At 45.8% G+C, this 27,195-nt stretch overlaps 2 protein-coding genes across 4 annotated transcripts in view; one reads left to right on the plus strand and one right to left on the minus strand.

Annotated features, from left to right (window-relative positions):
- TBC1D7 (TBC1 domain family, member 7) overlaps positions 1-16,034 on the plus strand; it is an 18,050-nt gene extending 2,016 nt beyond the window's left edge. For 2 of the 3 annotated variants that reach the window (XM_010156110.1, XM_010156112.1), the window contains 5 exons: positions 1,844-2,031; positions 4,351-4,488; positions 6,167-6,312; positions 14,849-14,978; positions 15,772-16,034. In XM_010156110.1, the coding sequence (XP_010154412.1) occupies positions 1,844-2,031; positions 4,351-4,488; positions 6,167-6,312; positions 14,849-14,978; positions 15,772-15,858 (689 nt within the window). In that variant the 3' untranslated portion in view covers positions 15,859-16,034. The remainder of the gene's footprint in view (positions 1-1,843; positions 2,032-4,350; positions 4,489-6,166; positions 6,313-14,848; positions 14,979-15,771) is intronic. The other variant, XM_010156111.1, reaches the window with a different exon arrangement.
- A 10,035-nt stretch (positions 16,035-26,069) lies between these two features.
- The window catches only part of PHACTR1 (phosphatase and actin regulator 1), a 20,576-nt gene continuing 19,450 nt past the window's right edge, over positions 26,070-27,195 (minus strand). The window contains exon 5 of the mRNA XM_010156113.1: positions 26,070-26,217. Coding sequence (XP_010154415.1) covers positions 26,202-26,217 — 16 coding nt within the window. The 3' untranslated portion in view covers positions 26,070-26,201. The remainder of the gene's footprint in view (positions 26,218-27,195) is intronic.

The following is a 27,195-nucleotide window of genomic DNA, read 5'->3' on the forward strand; positions in this document are numbered from 1 at the left end:
CCTCAGAATGAGTATTTTACAAAACAGTTTTTCTCATTTAGGATGTTTATTCATCTTACGTTGTGCCGTGGTCTTGAACAAGGTTCAAGTAAATGTCTTCTGTTTCCCTTCTTGGTCTCCATGTTCCACTACAATGTCTGGAGTTTGAAATAATGTATTATAAAGTTTTAGCTGAGTTTTAAGAAAGCTTTTAGTATTTCTTTTTTTTCCCCCTCCAATTTTTTCCAGTTTAAATTGTGGCTTCATATTCCTGATCATTTGGATTTGTAAGCCTTTTTTGTGGGAGTTAGTAAATGGACAGTGCAGAAGGTGCCAGTTCTAATTATAAAACTTGAAGTTCTTGGCATTGATCATGGAACTAACAGAGCGATCTTATCTGATAAAAAGCTCTGCTGTTAGAGTACTGCTTCTAGGATGAAAAAGATTCTTGTACCCTCGGCCTTAGTGAAGTAGTCGGCATCCTTTAAAATAGCAGTAGTAGTAAATACAGTGTAGGAGGTTTGGACAAGTGACTCAGTACAAGATCCTTCAGCCAAAATTATAATAGCCAAATGCAGTCTCTTGGCAAACCTGTAGCTCACTGCAGAGCCAGTGGTTGATGCTTGACTGTTTTAAATAGGATGATTTGTGAATCACATCATAACACAAAACACCTTTTGAGTTAACTGTATGAACAATTACACTGACTTTTTAAAAGGATTTTGTAATTTAAACCCAGAGTGATTTCAGATACACATACTGCCATTCTGGATATTCCTTGGGTGGTGAACAGGGGTACGAGGACTTATGCTTCATCTCGGTGTCAAGACTCGTTAGAAAAGCTGGTATTCAGAAGAGCAGTGCACACTATCTCTCCTTAAATGAGTGGAACAACAGCCCAGTCCATTTCTGGAGGGCGGTGTTACGTCTCCTCTAAATAATGTTGTTAGTTTGACAAAAGGGATCCTGTCCTGCCAGCAAAATTGTCTCAGGCACATACCAAGGCTCGATGCTGTCCCAGCTTCATGGTACGTCAGCGATGTGTCTGTTAACTTCCTGTTCAGCTATGACTCTTGAGGGTTTCTAGACATCCCTGTGTTTAAGCTGCTTTTCTGCCTGCCTAAGGGAGTTGTCTGTATCTGAGGAAGGCAGTTGGCAGTATGTACATACAAAGTCATGGTGCTGACTCTATTTTTGCATAACGTGAAAAATGTCTTGCTCTGTCCCAGCTTTTGAAATGCAGACAGGTTTGCAGTTGGAAAATGGAAGATAATTTTCTGTCTGCTCTGCTTGTTACTAGAACTCAGCCCTTTTGTGGTTTAACACTTGACAGAAATATTTTTTGTTTGCTAAGTAAGAGATAAAAGCAGGGTAGCCTGTTTCAGAATTGATTTTTGAAGAATACTTTGTTCTCATGGGTTTCTACAACAGGAAGAATTCTGTTCCACTAGTGATATGCAAGTGGCTTTTTCTTTTTTCTTGGTATATATGAGATCTTACTTCTGTTGAAGCCTGTGGCAGTTTCCCTGTGAACATCAGAGCATGGCAAGGTTGAGTCTTGAGTGAGGGGAAGGATTGAGTGGAATGTTAACGACCTCCAGAAGAGATGCTAAGCAGTCGAATTTTCTCTGCCTCTCTCCTTAGGTAGCTTTTTCCCCTCCTTTTTTAATTTACCTTTTGGGAAACTAGAGGAATATTTGCGTTGTGCTAATAAAGTAAAAAAACATTACCTCACAAGGCGTTTGGGTGGTATTCTTAAGTTTTAATCTGTAGCTGATTCAACCTATGTGAGTGCTCTGCTTTATCTCTTTACAGTTGCTTAACTTCTTTGGTGGGTTTTTTTTTTTTATTTCCCCCCCCTCAGGAATTATTCCTCCTCACCATGAATCTCATGCTTTGGTGATGAAGTACCGGAAGGAGCAGTACTGGGATATACATCATGCTCTTCGTGTAATTCGTTTTATTAATGATTCAACCCCGCAGGTAGATGTCTTCCTTCGTGTACATCAGCTGGAATCAGGAAAATTGCCTCGAAACTTGGCTTTTCCATTGGTCAGTTGTCATTTTATCAGTTTTTTAAATACAGGGTTTTATTAAACTTCAAACTATAAACCTGTGGGAAATGGAACTGCAACTAACCCCACAAATGCATGTAAGATAGGCAAAGTAGGGTGAATGGAAACCAGATAAGTACTAGTATAAAGTAAGGGTTTTTAGTCAAAAGGCCTTTCTCTTTTTCTTCCCTTAAGTACTTATGTAAGGTTTTGTGCCTTAAAATGTCTTTGTGTATTTTGCCTGCTAGGCTTCAAGCCTTTTGTGCCCTAGTACACTTCAGTTTCTTTATAGCACTGAAATGAAAATGACATAATCCTACTGGAGCTCATAGATCATAAAATGTCCTGAAACAAGAATAATTCAGAGCCAGTACAAGCAGCAATTTATTGCAAAGTACATCACATATTTAAATTATTCATTTTTCAAACCTAGACTTTAAGGTACTGACTTCCTTTTTCTGTCAGTCTGAACTGATCCAGGTTTCTGCCAGGTTATGCATGTACTCTGTGTCTTACAGTGTACTCACATACGGTTGAAAGTGTCTTTTGTTTTTTGATGATAAATCTATAGTGTGATGATAAAAATGTGTGGATCTTATACATAAGCCTCTGAAAAAGGAGGTGATGAAAGGAGCTGTGGGACTTTCTGAAATGGATTTTATCCTGTATTTAATGTTAATTTATCCATGTTCACTCTAACTCAGCTCACTTTCTTATTTTTTCAGCTGTAATAAGAAAATTTGACATAGTACTTAGAAAAAGTTAAAAATAAAATAAATTTAAAAAAAAAGATTAGACAAAGTTAACATGGAAAATTCAGTAGTATTTTGGACTGGAGTTTCCTGCCCTTACCATTGCCTAGGAACATGGTCATCCTCCCCTTCAAGTTTCCTGTAGAGAAATTTCCCTGATCTTGGCTTGTGACCCAGCGGGCTGAAAATTCATCCCTTTTAGGGCAGTATTGCTTTCTGAGCAAGGAGTTTTGTCAGTGCGTGGCAGAGCACTAGGTGCCTTCAGTACTGTGCTGGGGTTTCATAGAGGTGGTGTTTAGCAGATCCACGGTTATTAGTCCTGTAACTTAGGTTTGTTTTGCTGCAGAAAGCATTTGTTCTCTTGATGCCAGCCGGTTTTCAGTGCAGTAGCCGTCCCCTTAGACCTGTAAGAGGTTGCTGCTTGGTATTAATGCAGGTGTTTTATTGTGGAGGCAGAGGGAGTATAAAGATGGTGTTGGATTGGTTAAATAATTTGTAATGTTTGTCACAAATCACAGAAGCCTGCTGAATGTATTTTGTGCATCTGAAAACAGAGGCTTTAGGCAGGGGTACGTGTGTGTTACAGCAGTCTGTGTAGCAGAGGCGTGTCCCACTAGTATGTAGACTGTCCATGTGTTTTGTGTGAGTTGTAATCTGTGCCATAGCCTGTCATACTATAGCTTACTGCTGCTGATGGTTACAGCAAATCAGGCTGAGGATACGTATCTGGCTTGTTACCCTGCCTCCTAATGTAGTCAGTACTGCCTGCGTAAGGAAGACTAACAAACGGGGCAAGCATAGAACCTTTCCTTGCGCATCTTCCCAGCCTAGACACTTCTGAGCTAGCTGCTTGCGTGAGGTCTAGCTGGTTTAGAGCTAGTTTGCCTCCATCTACCCTATGTGCAGTCATACCATTAACTGTGGTTTCAACATGCCGATTCATCTGTTAAGAAAGTGCATCCTCAGGAGAAAAGATGATGGCATGCCCATCATGTGCTTCTGGTCATGTGGTGTGGGGAATAAGATACTCGTCACCTGGAGGAGATATGCATCTTCCTAGACAAATATTTCTAACCAGATGGTTTTCTGTATGTTGAAGGTAGGCATACAGCCCATGGCTACATTGTTTTTGTCAGTAACTGTTAACATCCATGACAAAGGTGTTTGAGGGGTCCGATTGGCCCTTAGCAAAGAATGGAATTAAAACCTGCTGCTATGCAGTATAAAAATGTGGGTCATGGAAGTAGGATTGATGCTACCTTGTTAGGATGTGATATTATCTTATTTTAGAACGTTTCAGAACTTTGATTCAGAGTTGTTCCAATCTCCTGTTGTGTGTCTTGGTTTTAAAAGCAAGACAAGTCTTATTTGTTCTGCTTTAATAGGTGTCTGTCACCATAATGCAGCTGCTGCCCGGTGTTTTATTTGTGAATGTCAGAACAGCTCTTTGTGTACGTTTATTCCAGTTGGTTTTCCCAAGTAGCAGGGAAAATGAACATAAGAATAATTTAAATCAGACAATCCAATACATCTGTGTAGTTCACCTTTCTGGCTTTGCTTTCCAGGAACCTGAAGATGAAGTGTTTCTTGCTATTGCTAAAGCAATGGAGGAAATGGTGGAGGATCCCATAGAATGCTATTGGCTTGTCAGTTGCTTTGTGAATCAGCTGAACAGCAAGCACAAGGATTCCTTACAACAACTGGTGAGGAAAAGAACCCCACTTTTTTTTTTTTTTTCTGGTGAGGAGAACCAGTCATGGAAAGCATTAATATATGGGGACAGCTGGAGCATCAGAGGTGACACCCTGGGATTCTGTTCCACCAACTGTTTGGAGAAAAACGGGAGGAGAGCTTCTTGTGTTGCGATTGTGCCGTCCTGAAGGACACTGTCTGACATAACATTAGAAATTGCTTTTGTTTCCTATGTGGTAGTCCTCAATTACACCTTATTTTCTTTTTAGATGAGCTAAAGCTTACATTGTATCTAGTTGAATTATATTTTTCACAAATAGGTCACTTAAGAATTGTCTTTATTTTAAACAGTTAAAAATGTCACAAAGTTAAGGACATCTTGATGTATGTCTGTTACTTTTTAGGCTGCATCTCTGGCATCCATATGCTGCTCATTTGGTGATAGACAAAGCACAATTTTTTCGCTTTAGAAATGGAGTAGGGTACTGCATCTTCAGAACAACAGTTCCAAGTTAAGTTATAAAAAAAAGGTGGAATAGAGTTGTTTTGGCATTGATAATTTAGGTGCTCTCATATAATAGTAATTTTAAATTTCTATCTTACTAGTTTTAATTCTAAAATTTGATTGTAAAGAAAATGCATACTTAATAAAATTACAAAAGCTTTTGTAATTATTAAAATAGTCTTAACATATAAGAAACTTCTAGTTAACAATAGCCACTGAGGTAGAAGTGGCAGAGTACCTGTGCACCAGCCATCACTGAATGAAAATTAATTGCAGAAAGTTATGCATGTCCTTTATTATTGCTTTGGAGCCAAGAAATACTTTTTAAACTTACCTCCTGTTGCTAGAGATGATGTGTTCAGCTATACAGATTTCTGTAATTCCTTTCAAAGGACAGAGGAGCATTTTTAAGGAAGGTGTGTGCTCTCCCTACGTAGACTGTGCCAAGTGTCTTCCTCAAGTTTTTGTTTCAATGTGAACATTGTACCAAGACTCTGGATGTTAGAATATGGACAAAGGATGTTTTTTTCTCCTTTTGACAGTTGAAGTCAATGGCTGTTTACCTAATTATGACGATGCATAAAGGTACTCCTGAATTTATGAAAATGTGTATTGTGTTACACTAGAATTTAAACAAAACCATCCACATTTTTAGGTGAATAATTATCCATATGTTTATGCTTCTAAATACGTTGGATTTTTAAACGAGAAAACAATGTCCAGCTTCTAATATGTGGTACAGGGATTTATTCTCAGAATTGATTTTCTGGGGATTGCTGCGTTGCGTGTAGATTTCTGATGTGTGCTAAAGTGATTAGGTTTGAGGTGATTGAAACTCAATTTTACTTGTGAAGGTGGCAGTAATCAGTGCACGTTTAATCTCTGCATTGCCTTAAGCCCTCATTGGTTTCCTTGCATTAGGGAATACTGCATTTTTTGGAAGCCCTGCTAGTGGTCAGCAATTTAAGGAACCTGAGGTTGTTTAAGTACTTAATTAGCTAATTATGAAAATCAGCAACACTTGTATTTTGGAACATGATGGTTTTAGTTAAAGCAATGTAATTTAATTATTTTAACATGTTATTTGATGCAAATTGAATTTTTGAGATGTTTCTTGTCTTTACAGTGTGCATTAACGGTGAAGGTACTCTGAGTTATCTAAAATTTTTCAATTTCTTTCTCAGCCAAAATTCTTGGAGCAGTATTTGAACATTGAAGATAACAGACTCCTAATGCATCTGAAAGCATGTGCTGCAATGAGTAAACTCCCTTATGATCTTTGGTTTAAGAAGTGTTTTGCAGGCTGTCTACCTGAGTCCAGTTTACAGAGGCAAGTTCTCTTTCTTTTCTTTCTGTTTGTAGTTACATAATAATTCCAGCTCTTTGTCATCACTAGCAGGCAAAGAGCTTTCCTTATGTTGTAAGATTATGGAGCGGAGTTCATTGTTGACTTTGAAATTATAAAATTGGATTTGATTCCACTTGTTGCTGATGCAGAATCACAGAATGGTTTGGGTTGGAAGGGACCTTAAAGCTCATCTAGTTCCAACCCCCCTGCCATGGGCAGGGACACCTTCTGCTAGGTCACATTGCCTAAGGCCTCATCCAGCCTGGCCTTGAAGACAGCCAGGGATGGGGCATCCACAGCTTCTCTGGGCAACCTGTTCCAGTGCTTCACCACCCTCTCAGTGAAAAACTTCTTCCTGATGTCTGATCTAAATTTCCTCTCTTTCAGTTTAAACCCATTATCCCTTGTCCTGTTACTACAGGCCCTTGTAAAAAGACCCCCCCTCAGCTTTCTTGTAGGCCCTCTTCAGGCACTGGAAGGTGCTATAAGGTCTCCCCAGAGCCTTCTCTTCTCCAGGCTGAACAAGCCCAACTCTCTCAGCCTTTCATCACAGGAGAGGTGCTCCAGCCCTCTGAGCATCTTTGTGGCCGCCTCTGGACTTGCTCCAACTGGTCGATATCCTTCGGGTGCCACAGCTGGACACAGTACCCCAGGTGGGGTCTCATGAGTGCGGAATGGAGGGGGAGAATCCCCTCCCTCGACCTGCTGGCCACAGTTCTCTGGATACAGCCCAGGATACGGTTGGCTTTCTGGGCTGCCAGCACACATTGCTGGGTCATATTAAGCTTCTCATCGACTAACGCTTCCAAGTCCTTCTCCTCAGGGCTGCGCTCAGTCCATTCTCTGCTCAGCCTGTATTTGTGCTGGGTATTGCCAGCTGCAATTTTGATAATCTGTGTGATCATTTCTTGCATTGAAATTAAAGTTTAATTTCAATTTCTTTTTTTTTTTTCTAAAAAGATTGGAGTTGAATACAGTGGCTGATTCTGTTAGACACTTAATGCTGCCTAGAATTTAAAACTTCAAATCCCCCTAGTGACAGATAGCTGAATGGTAGTCAGATTTTGGGAATGTGTACTGGTTTTGGCTAGGACAGATTTAATTTTCTTCAAGGTAGCTAGTATGGGGCTGTGTTTTGGATTTGTGCTGAAAAGTGTTTGTAACACGCTGATGGTTTCGTTACTGCTGACTGGTGCTTACACGGAGTCAGGGCCTTTCCTGCCTCTCACACCACCCCACCAGCAACGAGGCTGGGGGTGCACAAGAAGCTGGGGGGAGACACAGCCAGGACAGCTGACCCTAACTGACCAAAGGGATATTCCCTACCATATGACATCAACGATGTCATGCTCAGCTGCTTGGAGACTTGCTGGGCATCAGTTGGTGGTGAGCATTTGTTTTCATTTGCATCACTTGTCTTTATTGGGTTTTATTTGGTCTGTTATTTTATTCCCTCTTATCCTTACATTTAAAAAATTATTATTATTTCTTTTTAATTATTAAACTGTTTTTATCTCAACCCATGAGTTTCTCACTTTTACCCTTCCAATTCTTCCCCCATCCCACTGTGGGTGGAGAGGGGAATGAGTGAGTGTGTGGTGCTTAGTTGCTGGCTGTGGTTAAACCATGACATAATGTTTATTTTAAAAAGTACTAGGGCAGGTTGAGTATTACAAAATTAATGAAATAGTGCATTGCATCAGGACTCTACAGCTAGAAATAGGTTGTCTGGATTTTAAAAGGAGAAAATTCTTAGGTGTGACACTTCACTGATGGGCTTTTGAAATGAAGCTTGTATGGTTTCTCTAGTTCTGTGGCCTGAGAACTCTTGGAAATCAGAAAATTTAAGGTAGGTGTAGAGAAGCGTGTCCTTTCTGCCTTACCGAGAGGTGCTCCCACCTGCTCAGCTCTTAGCAAAAAGGAAAGAATGGTTTCATTTTCAGGGGCCTGAAAACTTTGAGAAGTAACAAGGTTCAGGGGAAGTTCTAGTCCAGCACCTCCGGGACTTCAGTGGCTAGTCTAGGGAACCTGGCTTGGAAACAGAGCGCTTTGTAAAATGCTTTGTGGTGGTAAAGTTGGTCATAAATTGAATGCAGCCTTGCTGGTTTATCTGGGACTTAACATTTCACAGGGGAAAGTGGGAAACAGCTGTTTTAAAAAGGTTTTACTTGCCCTTATGAAAATAAGGGGGTTTTAGGGAACAAGCTATCAGTTTAGAAATCATGCCCTCTAGTCTTGTTGTACCCTGGTCTTTGAGGTTCTGTATGTTTTACTGATGGGAAGGAGTATGTTTGAGAGGGAAAAAACATTTTGAACCAGAACGGAGGGATTTGGTAATAGACCTTTGGGTGTTATGATGTGTGCAGCACGGTAATTGTTACGTGGCTGGTTCTTCTCGGGAAGCACCTGTAAGGCCCCGAAATAGTCGTCTCTGTAGTGGATGTGCATGATGTGATGGTTAAAAGCTTTTACTTCTTTTATGGCTACCCAAACTATGTAAGCATGTGTCAAGTGCTTGTGACATCCTTAAATGCAGTCGAACACGTACGGCTTGCCTGCATCTCTCTTGTGTTTGCATTTGTAGGTTACTTTTCAGCAGATAATGATGAACCTTGCTTCACTGTGCTTTCTGTCTGAAAATTAATGCCTTAAAACTTAAACTACATTCAGTAGAAATGACTGCTCTACCTGTGACTTGCCAGTCTCTTCAGGTCTCCTTTCCTGTAGGCTTCTGTGATCTGAAGTAGCCTGTCCCAACTGCTGCATTAGGAACCTCTTTACATGTCTTCTAGGAGATATTTTTATTTGGAGCTTATGTGATTTCATTTTGCTGCTAGGTCTTACGGCTGAGAACGAGAGCTGAAAGGGGAATTTCCATCAGAGCAGTTTTGCTGTTGGAAGATCTAGGGTTTTAAAAATTTCTGATGAAAATTGAACATTTTATGTAGCTGTGTCATCTTGATAGTATAAAAGAAAAAATCTAGAAGAATTTTCATTTCATATTTCATCTTGTTGCAATCTTTAGCGTCAAACTTCTACCATTTTGAATCAGTCCGTTTATATCAAACTTTGTTAGTGTACTGCTTAGAATTCTCATATCCTGTTTTACCTTACTGAAACACAGTATTTTGATGACCTGAAATTTCGTAAGCACTTTTTTTCCATGGAAAAGGTAAAAATACTGGCTTTTTGTATCACTGGAGTAAACCCAAATAGCAGTGTTGGTCCTTCTGATGGTACAGCAATCCCTTTTCCCAACAGTTCTTGTGGGAACAGAGAAGTGCACTGCTTCTTGCCAGTTTAGGTTTCTGAATTATTCAGTTGTAATCATAATGGCCTCATTTGCTAAGGAAATAACATACTTCATGGGTAGCACGTGACAGATAAACTTAATTAATGCTCGGAGAATTGGTTTGGAGTAGAATCTAGAAGCCTGAATATTAATGTGAAATGTATCCAAATGCCAGCATTGGAACTGCTGAGGTCTCCAGTTCTCCTGTGAGTTTTACTTATTTTTTGTCAAGTGATACACGATCTGAGCTCAGTCTCTGATGATTTAATTTAACCTTATCATTTAGCACAGGATTTCTTAGAGATGTTGCTTGCTTTCTAGAAATTGGAGTCTTCTCTGCCAGGCAGCTAAATCTAAGTATCATAGCTTTCTTTTTATCTGTAAAGTGTGCAAGATTTGTATATGCTGTGCAGAAATTTTATCTGATAATGGTGAGATCAAGTTGCATAACACCAGGTTTACTCCCAACAGGCACTGTCATTCAGTATAAATACTGTTTTATAGCACGCTTCTAGTCATACTATAGGTAAAATTTATGCATCAGATTAATTTAAATGGGCTTGGAAAATGTATATAGACAGGTTTCATGAAGAAACTTTTCCTTTGAGCTTATGCAGTGGTTTTGCTTGCCCTAATACACTTGACATATTATGCAACAAGCTTCTTAACAAACTTCTTAAAGGTGCTGTGTTGGTGAAAGAGGAGCAGACTGGCCACTTTGAAGGCACTGTGTCCTCAAGGCTCTGTATCCCACCTGGAACATGAAGGGGCTCAAGAGGGACAGAGCGCCTCACTGTCTCTGAAATAGGGAGAGAGCTGGATCACACCTTTGTTTTTGTACTCATTGTTGCCCTCTTGGCTCAAATCCTGCAGCAGCGATTCCGGTCTGTTCAGTAAGCGCCGCACGCTTTCACAGTACATAAGCTTTCAAACGGTGCTGTGTGGGCCCTCGGCCGGGGAGAGAGCCCCGCGGTTAAAGCTCATTATGGCTCAGCTCTACAGGCAAATTGGCCCTTTGGCGGCCAGTTGGTTCTAGCACTGACACCCTGGATTATCCGGCTACAGCAGTAGCAGCACAACTTTGCAGATATAATTGTGGGTAAGCCAGGCATTTTTTAATGGCCACACGTTGCCAATCACGTATCATGGCCCTGACTAACGTTGTTTGTGTTCTGCAGGAAAACTTGGCGTTAGCACGACTGTAATAGCTGTGGGGAAGTGTTCAGTTATTAGCCTCTGGTAACTTGTTTGTGGCAAAGTATTTGATAGTTCTCCTGGAATCTTCAACCTGGCACTACCTCATGTATTAATACATCTGTGATCTCCAGGTCTTGCGTGAATTACATCGAGTGGTAAAAATATAGGTCACTTGTTAGTAGACAAATTAGAAATATGAAAAATGCCTTAAATTCGCTACGGAGCTGGAAAGCATGAGAGTGTGCACGTGGGCTACCACTACAGAGAAGCTTAAGTCTGTTTTCTTTTGTTTAAATAACTGAGTTGCTTCCCAGCTCTGGAGACAGATGGGCACCAGATCACGACATAACACCAGGACGAGACTTGTGCGAGCCTCATCATGTCCCTCCATGCCCAGTTACTGATGGAAGGACACCCGGGAGTGCAGACAGAGTAGCAAGTCGTTCTCTTTAAACATCTCTGGTCTGGCTGAGTGGAGAACCAGAACCAGGGAATAAGGCTGCGTGTGCTTACCCTGCAGCCTAGGGGGAAAAGCTGCGAGATTAATGGTAGTATTTCAGAAGAAGAGAGCGCAAAAATGCTGTGATGCTTTTTGTATACTCTGCACTGCGGAGGTTGAGGGACCTCAAACTGCATTGCGAATGCCATGCCTGCACGGACATGCAGAGTAAGCCCTGTCCTGTCTGCAGGAAAAGCTGAGTGAAAAGTAAATGATTTTGTTTGCATAATCCTTGGCATGCTCTCTACCTTCACAGCTTCTTGTTTCTTTTTATTTTTCCATGTGGCCATTACTGCTATTTCACTGTTCAATAAACACCTGAAGGAGTGCTCCTGTGGTTAGTTGGATACTGTTATATTTCATAGAGGATGAGGGTCATAAAACTCATAATGAATTTAGTGTATACTTTCTTTTTCAGCATTTGCAGTAGGGCTGTAGGCAAAAGTTGCCTGGCATTTCTGTTAAATTTTTCCCATCTCTAGGAGTATCAAAAACCAGGTAAAAAGTTGCAATCTCTGGCAGTGTACTTGATCTGAAGTGATCGCTGATATTGAAAAGTGAAAGTAGCATACCTATGTTATCATCAGTAGAGATACACTGTATAAAGGCTGCTACGTTAGAATACAATGATCAAAATACATGTTTCCTTGAAACTGCTGTGGTTTTTTCCTGTTCTAAGTAAAGACTTTTCTGACACAGTTTATGTTGCTATTCCTGGCTCTACTGATACAGACAAGGTGCCGACTGCTGGTCTGTTCGTCGGAGTGTCACACAGTCCTTCCCCTGTCACTGTTGCTCGTGGAGTAGCATCGAGAGTAACAGTAGCTGGAAATGTTAAAGGGAAAAATTCTCCAGCAGGTGCAGCTGGTTAGTGCTGATACATTGTCCGCTTTGCTGTGCACCCTCTTCTGAAATTTGTTAGACGGGGGTGCCGCATCTGTTTTGCTGCTGTTAAAACATTTGTTCTGGAATCAGACTAAATAATGCAGGAAAACATTAGCATGTCTTCTGAGCATGAAATGTAACTTATTGCAATGTAATTATGGAGTCTGAAGTCAGGAGACTTGGAAGCACAATAATGAAAGAAGACTGGGTATTCTATGTTCAGATTAGTAAGTTTGTATTCGAATTAAAGTGAGCTTTAATATGAACTTTAGAAATTCTTTCCTGTTTTTGAGGTCTGCTGCTCTCTGTATTGTAATTCATAATTACAGTTCCAATACCCATGAAACACATGGGGAGCTGTTCTTGGGTTCTAAACAGATAGGTCTGTGAAGAAAAATGCATTGGAAGTAAACAGGGATAGCCTGTACAGTGTGGAAAAAAGGACTGTGGTCTCAGTTTTCTCATAGCCTTGCTTAAACTTGCTTAAATCTTCTGACCTCCGGTTTCAGCATCAGTGTGATATTTTACAACGATCACTTGTCCTGGGATGCCTGAACCACAAAGGAAGCAGTAAGATTCTCATCTTGGTTTATTTATTGTTCCTGCCTATATTGGAATGTAGTGATTTTTAATCACAGTGAGACAGGGAATTAAAACTAAATTACAAAGGGGAAAGAAATTGGTATTGCTTTTCTTCCCATCGGCCCATGTGGGTTTTCTGTGTGTTTCCTTCTTTCTTAAGAATAGTCCTGAGGAGTTTGCATATTCTTTTCCTCATTTCTTCACTGTAAGTTAAATTCTAGTCTGAATTTTTTGATGAATTGAGAGGTGGTGAAAATAGTGGCACAAGAATTATGTGAATAGCAGGTTAAGAAACTGACAAAGAAGTGACTTGAGTCACAGTGTGAAAAATAAGCCCTGTGTAACAGCAGCTGCCACCCCGCACTAGGAGTTAACAGAAGTGTTTCACAAAGAGTCGCAGAAGGGTGGAGGTTGGCAGGGACCTCCGGGGGTCATCTGGGCCCAGCACCCCCTGCTCAAGACAGGCTACCTAGAGCTGGTTGCCCCGGCCCATGTCCAGATGGCTTTTGAATGTCTTCATCCCCGCCATGGGCAACCTGTGCCAGGGCTTGGTCACCCTCACAGTGTAAAAGTGTTTCCTGATGTTCAGAGGGAACCTCCTATGTTTAGGTGTGTGCCCATTGCCTCCGGTCCTGTCACCGGGCACCACTGAGGAGAGCCTGGCCCTTTGCACCCTCCCTTCAGGTATGTATAAACTTGAACAGATCTCCCAGGAACCTTCTCTTCTCGAGGCTGAACAGCCCCAGCTCTCTCAGCCTTTCCTCCTGGGAGAGTTGCTCCAGTCCCTTTATCGTCTTTGTGGCCCTTTGTTGGCCTCTCACTTCTTAACTCCTTGTTTAAAGGTGTGATACCTACTCTTCCATTCAGCTGTCCTAGTTCACGTTATGCCTGCGTCGTGTTCTCCTGGCGCTCCAGGCTGAAGGGCAGGTTCTTCTCAGAGTGAAGGTCTTGTAAAAGCTGAACTGCCTTTGGAAGAAGCACACCCATAGATCCAAGTTCATAGGTGTGCTGTGGAAGATGTGTGCTAGTCAGTGTTACTGTGTTCGGAGGGGATGGGGGGATAGCATGTGATCTTTGTCCCACATGTCTTTATTTGGAAGGAGAAACACTTCTAACAAGTGCCCAGAAGGAGCAAGAACAGCAATCCTCAGAAAGTCTTTCCGACACAGTTCTTAAAATTCCAGAACAAAAAATAATGCAAGCCCATAAAAGCTGCCATCTGACAGATGGTTTCACTCTGGTTTTGAGTAGTCTTTCATCCTGAGTCTCTTGAGTCGGGCCTGAGACAGAGCTGCTGGCTGAAGGATGGTTTCAAATTGTGTCGGGCTGTTTCAGTAGTGTGGGTCCCTTTTAATATTCGTCAAAGTTCGGTTGCGCAAGTACTTGCAGCCTTTGGAGGCCAGCCCTTCAGGTTTTGTTAAAACTCTGAGGTCCAGGTTCATAGAGGTGGTAGGAGTGCTTAGGTAATTCTGAGGGAGTCTGTGCACAGTGGGATGGATTGAAAGATTTAATAGTTGTTCCTTGTGTCTAATTTAAGTACCATGGATTACATCCTGCTGGTATAGCCTACCTGTATCTTATACAGCAGTGACCTGGAATGCGTTGCTTCTTGAGAAGCAGTAGTTCAGTACTGCAACCTTTTGAATTTTTAGCTACTTAACTGTTTGAAAAGTGGTGGGTTTTTTTAGGCCTGCTAATAAAGTTTGTTTCCTTTTTTGCACTAGGAAAAACTCTCACCTTTACCATGCACTTGTAGAATAGTTGTTACAGTTCAGGCTATTATAACAAGATTGGCTTTTTGTATTTGAGCTTGTAAGCAGTTCTGTTCCTAAACAAGAACACACCATGTCAATACCTTACTGCCTGCCATCACTCTGCTCTGTACAGATTTAGGAATTGATAAACTGGCTTTTATTTACCCTGACCTGAATAACTGGATACATTGCTGTTATTTAGAAAAATAATCTGGAAAAAGGTGATTGTACAAAGACTGTTCTAGCAGGTAAATAAGCAAATAAGCACTACAATAATGTTTAACGATTCCTTTTTTTCTTCTTTTGTAGAGTGTGGGACAAAGTTATTAGCGGGTCCTGCAAGATTCTTGTTTTTGTTGCTGTGGAGATATTATTAACCTTTAAGATGAAGATCTTGGCACTGAATACTGCAGAAAAGATAACACAGTTTTTGGAAAATGTAAGTTCTCTATTGTGCTTTGCACTGCCATTTATGGTTTATGAAAGTGTGTCTCAGCCTTAAAGTCATGTGCCTGTTGCAGATAAGATACTCGACATTACTCACTGAGAACAGTGTAGTAGTACCAAGGTGAAGAGGGAATGCAGAGGGGTGAGAATGATGGTTTTTCTCTCGGGAGGTAAGGCTTTCATTGAGTGAAGTGACTTTTAGGCTTTGGGGAATGTGTTATCTCTGTTTGTACAGATTTGGCAATATCCCTTGTGATACTAAAGGGTTTTTTCCTGCAAAAGGATATGCAGATGAGGTTAGGTTGATTTTTCTGGAAGCTCCTTACAGGGTAGGTTTCTGGCACCTTTTTTGCGCCTTGAGTGTGAATGTCTAGACTCAAGGTAGGTTTTCTGATGATGTAAGGGTGGGATCATGAACCTGACCCTGAACTTCCCTTCTGTGAACGGTAACGAGCATCGCAGCAGGGCTGCAGGTGTAACCCAGGCTAGTTAGATCAGGTACATTTGTGGTCATGGATGGCCGGTGTGCGTTCTGCCTGATGCCAGGCTGGGGCTGTGTGACGTGCGAGCTGCCCGGGCGGTCATCGTACTATCTTGTCCACACCGGCTTTTTGTCTAAAACCTGGAGGTAGTATGGCACGTGTAGGGCAGGGAGATGGGCTTCTGGTTTCGTTTTCTTTTTCCTAAAGAGATGAAATCGGAACTGGAAATTGAAAATCTTTATTTGAAACAAAGCCGTCCAAATGAAGTGCTCTGAGAAGGCACCTTGCCCTGGTCTTTTGTAGATTCCCCAAGATAACACGGACGCTATTGTCAGCAAAGCTGTTGATCTGTGGCGCACACACTGCGGGACTCCAGCACACTCCGTCTAGGAATTTCCTTCGCTGATGACACCTTGGGGGAAAAAAAAAGACATTTGAAAAGACGTTTTACCGCTCTCCCCCCCCCAGTGATGTTCTTCACTGCCTCTTCTATGGACAGATGCTGTTAAAGCAGCTAATGGCATAGTGATCGATATGTACGTATTTTTCAGTAAATACAGCTGGAATGGAGGTACCTGGTGGCGGCGTGATCATGTCCAGAGTGTTTCTTGGCTGGCCAGCTACAGCTGTCTGATTAGAGAGTGTGCTCTCTGGCCTCTGGGGAGGTAACCCTAACCCTTGAAGCAAGGTAAATGGACTGACCTGTGACTTAGAAGTGACTTATACTTGATAGAACTGTTCCTGCTCGAAGGGGTTTTTTAAGGTGAATTGACTAACAAGCTCTGCTGGAGCTTGTTTGGTGAACAATCATGCCTTTGCTAGGAATGTAAATGTACTCTGTGTTAATACTGTAGATTTTCGGGTAAATGTTCTGGAAGAGGCCTCACAAGTTCGAGGCAGAGGACATCACAATGACCAGGGCTGACTCAAGTGGCCTAAAAGGCTTCATCTGTTGGCTTTTCACAGCCATGAAAACTTTTCACAGCCATGTGAACTGTCACAGCTGGACAGTTCACAGTCCAGCTCTCTATGGCTTTCCCTCCTTCTCTCTTCTTTGTGGAAGATGCTGTAGACAGGTGGGTCTGTCCGATCCTAAACTGTAACTTTGGGCAGGTGTGGGGAAAGTCAGTGGGGCGAGTCAGTATCATTCAGCATTACAGGCAGGTAATAAATAACGCCTCTGTTGAATGCTTGCCTCCAAATTGTAATTTGATTCTTGTTTGGGTTAGATTTCAAAACAAATTTAATACAGAAATGTAATTTGTGGTATAAGTAAAAGCGGAGTGCTTAGCCGCAGATTGGGATCTGCTGAAGAACTAGTATTTTTCCTGTGGAAGCGTGAAATCCTATTTCTACGTCTTGTAGGCCAGGGGATTGTACATAAAGACTTAAGAGCTAAGCAACACTTGACTGAGGTCGATGCTCAGTGTGCCACGTAGGCTCATTGCACTTGAGTGAGTGTGTTTCGCTTGTGCTCAGCATAGTGCAGACTTGGAATGCTTTAGGGCCTTCACTTCTGTTTTTAAACTAGGTCAGGTTTTACCTTCCCGCACACTGGCTGGGGCAGCACGGAGCTCAGGTTACACCTAAAACTCTTGGTGGATGGTCTGTGCTGGATTCCAAGACACTGCTGGTAGTGCTCCTGAAATGCCTGGGTTTGCCCAGTCGGGAAGAAGCTTGTTTGTGGCCGGCTCTGGAAGGCACTGCTGAGTCTGCACTGCAGCGTCATCATTTATCTCTCCGCAGATGGGGCGGGTTTTCCTAGCATAGGCATGGGAGCAGAGTACTGCAGACAGGAAAGGGCGGAAGCATTCCGTTGGTAACGGCTCTGCATTTCGTAGCATGCAGTGCGCAAGGCTTTCAAATAATGGCTGCGGGAGCTGTCGGAGGGATGACATTTTTCCTTCTGGCTGCATAGCTTATTCGCAACGCCCCCAGAGTTACGGATGTGTCATTTGGCCTTTGCGTGGCAGATCGCTTCGTCGTTAAAAACCCAAGCAATGGTGGCACGGAGGGTGTTCAGCGGTTTCAGTCCTGAAAGGGAAGCAGTAAGTCATATTCCGAGAGGAGCAATGTGCTGAATCAGGATGAGAAGTGCCAGTCAGTGTTACTGCCTCCAGACTTGCCAGCAAGCGTTCCTCCAGTCACCCTCTGGCTGAAGGCTACAAATGGCTGCTTTTTCTTCTTGTTGTGTAGTTTTTAATTTGAAAGAAGCCTTCTCCGTCGATAGGGGGGTCCTAGAGCTGCACAGGTGAGACAGAGATCCATTTCCACAGAATCGCAGAAGGGTGGAGGTTGGCAGGGACCTCCGGGGGTCATCTGGTCCCAGCACCCCCTGCTCAAGTCGGGCTACCTAGAGCTGGTTGCCCCGGCCCATGTCCAGATGGCTTTTGAATGTCTCCATCCCTGCCCTGGGCAACCTGTGCCAGTGCTCTGTCACCCTCACAGTGAAAATCTTTGTGTTCCCGTGGGAGCAACAGTAATTTTACCTAAACATTTCAGCGTACGTGGGGTGGATCCTCAAATGCTGCTCCACTCTGATCTCAGCTGCAGCTTGTGTGCAGCTGTTCGGTTTCACGTACAAAGGATGAACCGGAGTGTTTTTTTAACGGAGGGATAAAAAAGGCATTCTGGGCCATGCTGAAGGTGGGGCATTGTCTAGAGAATAGTTGGTGATTTAACTCTGTGCTTCTTTCACTGATCCACTAAGGGACGTCTGGGTGGAGCTAACAGGTCCGTTTCTGTGCTTTTGCTGTGGATTTATGAGGGATACAGCAAGATACAGCAAAAAACTTACTGAAATCCCAAAAGACCGAAAGAAAAAACTTAACTGAAATCCCAAAAGACCGAAAGAATGAATCTGGCTCCTATGCTCAGTGAACTTTTGGTGCTGTCCGTTCAGTCGAACGCAACGCGTTAGCTCAGAGACCTGCTTCCCAGGAGAGCAGCAAAACATGAGCGGGGACTGTCCCCACACGTGGTGATCAGGGTGAACGTGAGGCAAGTCCCAATCCTGCCGTTTGGGAAGCCGTGGTCTGTCCCTCCGGAGACTACTGTCAGTCCAGAGTGCGGCATGGCCGGCTCACAGTTCCTCGCTGACCTCTCGAACTACAACGCCGCAACAGCTGTTGTGTCCAGCCGGGCACTTCGAGTGGTCACTTACCTACTGGGGACTACTCGTTCCTTACACAGACTGCTTTGAAGCTGCACGTCCTCGGGCCTCCTACTGAATTCCCTGGGTGGGGACTGCCGGCAGGGCTTACCTTTGTTTTCCGTTAGCTCTGTGTCATTCTGGAGGAGCGGGGTACCAAGTCATCTGATGGTCATGTTTCCTGAGAAGCTTGAAAGTGAGACATCTTGTCTTTATTGACATTATTTCTCCTTGACTGGCCGAGCGCGTAAGTGCTTGCGGCATGCTCGTTTGCTCATACAGACCTTGCTGCTGAGGGTGGGCTCTGGGTTTGTTCTTCGTTTGCTTCTCCCCAGAGACAGTAGAAACAACACGGGAGCATTCACTTTGGAGAGGGAGAGTACAAGCTCCCCCCTCAAGTCTCTCCCTGCCAAGTCTGTTTGTGGGCTTTGCAAACAAGAAAAATAAACTTAATTTGGTCCAGTTCTCCCCTCAAGCCGTGCTTTCTCTCCAGGGGGGTTCAGAGCAGTGCCACATGCCTGTGCGCTCCTGTGTTGTGCGCACCAGTTCTTTTTGCAGCTGGCGTCCAAAGGTGATGGAAACTGCAGATGAGAAGAGTAATGGCAGATGTCAGAGGGTGATGCTTGAAAAATGGTGAGTGAACTCTCTGGCGGAGGCCCTGAGAGCAGGAGAGCGTGGAGGCAAAAGGGGCTGAAATACAGCAATTCGGAGGCTGATAAAGTAATAGTGGTACAGAGCTGGTTTCTGTGGATAGGAGGGAACTTTCACCACCCTGTGGGACACCTTCAGTTGGTCCCAGCCACACTGCCCTGCTTCACTGAAAAGCCAAACCCGTCATTCCTTCTGCTGCTTGCGGGAGAACTTGGTACGCAACTGGCAGGCAGCGCTCGCGGGCATGGGGGTGGGGGTGTGCTGCGCCATCTGCACCTTTGCCCTGGCAGCTTGTGGTGTCCATACGCCCCCCAGAAACCAGCTGGAACCTGGATCCGAGGGGGAAAACGGGGATGAAGGAGATGGCGGCAAAGCAGTGTCACCCCACACCTGCGCTGAGGGCACCGAGCTGATAGTGGAGCGCTGCCAAGTAGGAGAGCGCGTTCCACGGGTGCCTGCAGGGCTGCCGCTGGGCGAGCGCTCCACTGGGTGCGTCTGGCAGCATAGGGCTTCCGCTGCCTTTGCGGGATTTGCTCTGTGGGCTCCGCATGTTGCCCCCGTCCTGCCCCGTGAAAAATGAGATGTCTAGTGGCCTTTGTTTTGGACTGAAGAGTCCAAGAGCTCTTGGGCGTGTGCGCACACACCTGCGTGCATATGGATCTAGCTCTTGTATTCCAGACTGGTTGCCGAACAGGTACGTCTGTCTCCTGCCTCTCGGGGTTAATGCGTCCATGGATGTAGAACTTGGACGCTCATCAAACAGGTGTTAAAATATAGGTGGTTGTATTCTACCTCCTATCAACAGGGAATGCTGCGAGGGAGCGACCGCGGGGTGCGCCTGGCTGGCGGCTGCTCCCGCGGGCCTCTCTCCTGAGTTTTTCTGAGGCGGTTTGAAGCAGCCGGTGGAGGACGCGCAGACGCTGTGGCTGGGCTGGTCACCCCCGGCTGCCTGTTTAATGGAGAACTGCTTTTTCCCAGCCCTCCTCTCTGTTTCTGGCCCGAAAGTGGCGTTGGGCAGCGATTTGGTGACTAGCAATTACATGGACTTCAGTGAGGACACGCACGTCCCTTTCTCAGAGCAGTTTTACAGAATGCTTCGGTTAAAACCTATGAACACGGCCCGTGTGTAGGGGTCTTGGTGCATGAGACTGGGCTGCGTTCTCACGTCCTCTGTACAAAGTCATCCTCGCCAACACCTTTCCAGCACAGAAACTGCCGGCTGTAACCAAAGCAGCCTGTAATGCTGCTGCGGGAGCCGTAGTAAGCTGTGAGGGAAGGGGATCTTTTGTCAAAAACTGGGGTGTTTTCTTAACTTTATTTATCCCGACCTCACTGGAGAGTTACCAACTTCTCAGCTGCCAGAATGGAATAGATATACAAACACACCCAAGGATTGTCAGGTCATGGAAAACTTACCCAAATGGAGACAAGGGAAGGAGCTCCCGTACCAGAGCTTTGATCAGCGCTGGGGGGGAGCAGCATTTGGCCAGTTGAAGTGTACGGACCTGTCACTTCAGTGCGACTGGGAGCCTGTGTGTGCATCGGGGAGGGGACCTGCGCCTGCCTGCCAGCTGCAGTGAGGATGCTGGGTGCCACCTGTCCCTCTGGGGCCAGAGCTTTTGTGCCGTCGGTTCTGAGAGCGGCCGAAGCAGAGCTGTTACCGCGGGTACAGTCTGCAGGAGGAGACTGATGGGGGGTGCACGCTGCTTCTTGTGAAGATGGCTTGTGTTTTTCCTGCCCTGGCGACCTGAAATGCTGTGCAACCATTGCAGCTATCCAGGGAAAACTCTGGAAAAAAAGCTGCAAAGGTGACATGGAAGCAGCTGGGTGCGCAGGCACGGCTCCTTGCTGCACAGCAACGGCGCTCGCTGGTGCTGCGCGGTGGTGGTTTCCTCTAACCACGTGGTGTTGCGTGGCGGACAGAGACTTGGGAACAGGGAAGGGGGCAGAACTGGCAACGCCACGCGTTGACTCTGGCAGCAGGCGCTTTGGTCAGAGCGTGCCCTGTTCCAACAGCGCTGTGGTGAGCAGCGGGTTTTGGTTGCGTTTGGATGGATGTGCCCAGTGCCGCCATGGCTGTGCTGACCCTCCCTGTGGCGCGGGCACCCCCCCAGGCGCACACGGCGTCGCTGCCGCGCTGAGCCTGGCAGCAGGAGGGCTGGTGCCCATGGCTGTATCCCTGTTACGCTGCCAGCCACTGGGATGGGGTGATCAACCACACAGGCACGGGAATGCTTTTTTTTTTTTTAAATGAATTTTTTTAAGAAACTGCATACATCAGAGACAAACAATAATTTAAATACCATGCAGTTTCAGTATGTACAAAAGCTATGACATAGAGATCCAGTTTAATTTTTTTTTCTAGTTATTTACATCGTTTTCATACAGCCATAATCTGTTAAATTACAATACTGGAAGAGCACATGATTGACAGCCACCACACTCACTCCTATACAAAGACAAACTATATACATACACTTGGGTATCAGCTGGAAAATACAACTGGTGCAGGAGTAACTGGGACACATGGCAAAGCAGGTGATGTGCCCGTCACCCCCTCTTCACTGACAGAGTTGTTCCAGGCTTGAGCAGGCTGAACACCTGGGAAATATAATCTGTCCCCTTTTTTCTTTCCTGATTTTTTTTTTTTAAATTAATTAGCCTCGTCATCTCCCATGGCTATTTATACAAAGTGAATTTATTTGCAGGCACGTGAGGGAGCCCCGTTCACCTCTAACTACCGGTTTCCGTCTCGCCCATGTATTGTTCTGAGTGCGAGCCGTCCCTAGGCATGTTGGAAGTGCTCCCCGTGTTGGTTCACCGTGTTTCCGCTGCAGAGATGGCACTGTAGAAGTAACAGAGGGCGAGCTGGGTGACTGCTTGCAGTGGTGACAAAGTGCTGCGGTTACGTGTCAGCCTTTGGCAGAAATACGTGTGTGTAACGGGCTCACTAAATAGTTTCAGTGAACATGAAATAGTTAAAAGTCTATGTTCTTCCCCCTCCTTCTCTTCTGGTAACGTCCAGAGCGTGCACTCGGAACTCTCTAGGCACAAAAGCTGACCTGAGCCCCGTCCCTGCCAGCTGAAAACTTCTTCAGCTTGCAAGTCCCTGTCAGTGGGGCGGAGGGTGGGGGGTGGGCACACTGCTGACCCTCCCTGCCGGTTGTGAACGCATCGCCACGTCCTCACAGCCCGCGGCGGGTGGGGGCGGCAGAGAGGGAGGGTGACGCCACCGTCGTGTTTCCTCACCATCGCTGGTTTTTCAAACGATCAAACCTTTTGTCGAGGAGTTCTGGAATTGGTTTTCCAATCCCCGCCACCTCCCCAGCCCCCTCCTCAGTTGCCACTTCATTTTTCCACAGGCTGTAGGACAGATGTTGCGATACTTGCACACGGTGCGTATGAACAACCCATCAGAATTCAGCAGATCGTAACCGGAATGTTTGTCTTCCTTGACTCCAGAGTATTATCTCCATTATCAGCCCTGGAGATGGATGATTGGAAGAGCCATTTTTGTTCTGTGCTGACTTTTCCAGTCTCCAAACCTGATGTCATTTCTTTATTACTACTGTTAATCTCATCCTAATACGCGTGAGCGTGACTAGTGTTCACTGCCGAAATGTTGTCGTCTCTCCCTCCTCCACGTAATCCAGCTGGAAGGGGGAGGAGATCATGACACTCTGCCATGATCTGTTTCACCCCCACCAGCACCACAACCGCCTCACCCAGGTAGAGAAGCGACGAAAACCCAAAAGGACTAGCTGTGCCCCAGTCTGCTCGCCACCTCCGGCGGATGCTAGAGGCGGACGTGCAAACGGGACACGCGGCAGCACTCGGGGACTGAAAGGTTGTCTAAGGACGCCGCGGGGCAACGTCGCACAATACCCAGCCCTGCTGACGCGACAGCCGGATGCAGTGCCAGTTCTGGGTGCTGACTTCAGCGCCAGATGCTTTGTATGGCTTCTTTCTCCTCCTCCCTTTCCAGCAGTCAGCCCCCCTTGCAACGTGGGAGGAAGATAGTGGCTCTTCCACTGCGTCCTGCTGCCTGCTCAGCCAGGAGCTAACAAACAGCATTAAAAAAAGGCAACGGAAAAAGCAAAAAGCATAGCCACATGTAGCTGTGCTGGGGAGAGAACAAGTCCTAAGGCGGGCAGAGCGTGACAACCCGCTCAGCCGTCGGTAGGGACGTGCCCTGGGCCCCTCGGGATGAAGGCAGGGTGACTGTCTGACTGTCACCCAGGGCTTGGCTGTTCTGAGCCCAACCCAGACCCAAGGGTTTATTTTGGCTACCAGACAGACTGCTGTGGGCACCGCTGGGGTCCGTGCCCACGAGGGACGGTGGCTGTACTCATAGTGCTGTTGCCCACAGACCACCCTACATTCCCCTGGGATCTCCAGCACCAAAACCCCACTGATAGCAGCGGCCTGCTGCTTCCCCACTTTCCTTCTAATCTTACGCTGAACCCAACCCTTGCCTTTCCCTCCCACTGGCCTACTGCGCCCCATCACTTCCATCACCACCGCTCCTTAAAAGGCCTCCTTCCCTTTCACGTGGAAGCTCTAAGCTGTGATGCCAGGGCCAGTGTGGGATCCAAAGGTCTGCAGTTTTGTTTTCCCTTTCTAAAGCTGCGATGCACTCTTGTTGGGCGTGCAGGCGTGTGGGAATGAACGTAAAAACACCAACCCCAGCACAACCCCCAGCAGTACGTTCCTGGCCAGGGCGGAAGCGCTCCATCCTTCCCGCACTGAGCCGAACACACTTCATGAACTGGTGTGTAAAGCCACTGAGAGCTGGTGCCACAGGGATCGCTGCATGTGTTTCCCTGGAAATTGTGACCTTGTCTGGGCAGCGTACCGCGTCAGAGGTGCGCCGTCTCAAAAACAAGGCACCAGAAACCAGCCGGCTTTTACTCTCCTTTGTAGCATCTTCTGTCCTACACCAGCCAGTTCTGATTTAATGGCCCATCCTCTGTGGCACCATGAGGATGGCTGTGGGTCAGACCGAAACGCTTTCACGCCGTCTCCGATGGAGAGCAGCTCTGTGAGGTATCGAGTACCCCCGCTAAGCGCAAACGGAGCGCGCGAGCCTCACCACCAGCGTCGTTTGGGCAGGCTGGGTGCCACAGCAACACCGCGGGCTACGCCTGGATCCTTCTGTTTTACTCCTGTGACCAGAGGAACAAGACCAAGGCCTGAGAAGAGGCAGGAGTGTTGGCACTGAGCAGCACTGGCCATCGGATACTCGCGTGCGAGAGGCTTCTCGGCCCGCAATCAGTAAAGGACAGTGTTAGCATGGCATCGGGGGAGGTAGAGAGGGAGCACAGAGGAGTGGACAGACACATGGAAGACAGCAAGAAAGGAAAAAAAAAACAGTAACAAATGACAACCACGTGGTAGAAAACTTTGGCCTCTCTGTTCAGACTGTCAAAGCAAAGATGTGGAAGAGAAAAAGGTGTCCTGAAGTTAATAATCTGGAACTTCTTATAGTGCTGTTGCCTCAGTGCATTGGGCCAGTGACCCAAAACATGGCATGATAGTTTCTTGTTAGAGCTGGGAACGACTCCTGGACCATGTCTGCCCCAGCCTGCTGGCGTTAAGGACGTGATTCGGGGAGGTGCGGGCCGCAGTGCAGAAAAGCTTTGATGAAGCTTGCCAGGTGCGTTCTTGAATGCAACAAGGCTGCTTGCACGCTTACCGAGCGCGAAGCGTGCGCTCCAGTCAGCAGGTAAACCCGGCCCAGAGTGACCAGCTCTCTGAGCTCTGCTTGTGTGTGAAACCGCTGCAATAAAAATAAATTAAAAGCAAACCAGAACACCTCTCAATTGCTGTCCCAACGCCTCAGCCGTGGGTACCGGTGACAAGTCCCACCATCCGTACCGCTGCCTGGCTCCTTTCGTTAGGCCAGGTAACGCAATCTGTCGTGCTTGTCTCTGTACCCGTTTCGGATCAGTTCTTGAAGCACCTGACATGGGGAGGACAGAAATCCCTCATCGAACCACCAGTTCCTCCTGGCGTGTGTCCCTCTGTGGAGCAGGTGGGAATCCCAGCCCTTCTTGCTGCCGGGCGCGTCAGCCCTCACGCCACCGCGAGGCCTGGGTGTGAAAACAAGCTACGAGCTGAGCGAAAGCCATGCAGCGACCGTGGAGGGATGGGTTTTGCTTGTCCTTGACACTCCTGTTGCTCACTGCTGGTGGGATCACAGCTGGGAGTAGGAAATTGTACTTGAAAGAGATGACAAATAAATAGTTGCTAGGACTGAGCTGGCCTGCGGTAGGGAGTCTGGTTCTCGATGCCTGTTTCCGCCTGGGAGCTGAGCATGGCCTATGGACTGGGCACGAAATTCTCCAGGGAAGGAAATGCCTTTTCGGTCGGGCATATTGACAGACAGGCTGGCCTGCGAAGTAGTTCTGCTCCTTCCCCATCCTCGTAAGGTGCTCGCAGCCTGAAAGGAGTGTTTGGTGTAAGTGCTTTACTGCCATAGGTGCTGGTCATTTGGAGACTTCATTCAGGCCAGTGATTGCCTGAACACCATCTTGGGGCTCTCTGGAGCTGATGACAGAGGCTTGTCAGGATGGGGGGTGCCTGAAGATGCAATGGACGCACCAGCAGCTGGGCTTGAAGACGTATGGCAAATCCACATGCCAGGAAAGTCTTACACATAGATGCCAAGTCTTGGCACGATTCCCACCAGGGGTATTTTCTGTTACTGAAGCTTGAACCAGCAGGTCTGACGATGCTGCAGTATCCATCACATGTAAATACGAGTTTCCTTTTTTTAATATTTATTTTTCTACTCTTTTTTTTTTTTTTTTAAAAAAGGCAGTTCAGAAGATTTACATTGTACGTAACAGGGAAGTGAGTAATACCAGCACTTATGGTTCCTTTTAGTTATGTTTTGAAGACGGCATAGTAGTCAGGTAGAATCGAACTGCTACGGTCTATGAAACCTGAAATCCAAGGGGGAGATAAAGAAAAGAGAAACAGAGAGATAATATCTGTAGATGCATATTTTCCTTAAAAAAAAAAAAAAGGGAGAACTAATAGCTACAGTGACAGAATTAGGCAGCTCGATTCCTGCAGCACTGACATCAGCCACGCTGCCACTGCGGACCCGCAACAGCCGCTCACGCTGCCTTGGCCCTCGCCAGACTCACAGTTCAGAGGCATAAGCTGTGTGCACCAAAAGCCACCGAAGACACTAAAACACCTTAGGGCCATCCGATCTGATCCCCAGGAGAGTTGTTTCAGATCAGCTGGTGCTCTTTCAGACCACACCATGCCTGATTCATTACATCATCACAGAATCACAGAACGGTTTGGGTTGGAAGGGCCCTTAAAGCCCATCTAGTTCCAACCCCCCTGCCATGGGCAGGGACACCTTCCACTAGACCAGGTTGCTCAAAGCCTCATCCAGCCTGGCCTTGAACACTTCCAGGGATGGGGCATCCACAGCTTCTCTGGGCAACCCGTTCCAGTGCCTCACCACCCTCTCCATGAAGAAATTCTTCCTGATATCCAATCTAAATTTGTCGGGTTTAGACAAACCTTATGCTCCTTAGCTCGGAAGACTTACATGCAGTTCAAATATGATTATTCCTTAATGTCTGAGGCTAACGAGACAAGTAGCGCGAAAATGGCCACCCCTTCTGCTAGTACCCCCTGTGTCAGGAGGCCTGGGTTTGTCAGCTCTGCGAAGGTGGGGGTTTTAAAGCTTTTTCACTCTATCATGTATTAATTAACGTGTCCCACTAGTAAAGCAACACTCACATTCTGCGCTCAGCTCGTGCCACTGCTTAATGACATGAATAGCTCATTACCTTGCTAATGATTTTATAATGGTGATTTATCTAAGTTTGTTTAAGGGAATTACTCTATTTTGTTTCAGCATGCTTCCTCCAAGTCTGTATTTCCTGAGGCCACTGTCT

This window comes from Eurypyga helias, unplaced genomic scaffold (genome assembly GCF_000690775.1).
Source record: "Eurypyga helias isolate BGI_N326 unplaced genomic scaffold, ASM69077v1 scaffold1187, whole genome shotgun sequence".
Lineage (NCBI taxonomy): Eukaryota > Metazoa > Chordata > Aves > Eurypygiformes > Eurypygidae > Eurypyga > Eurypyga helias.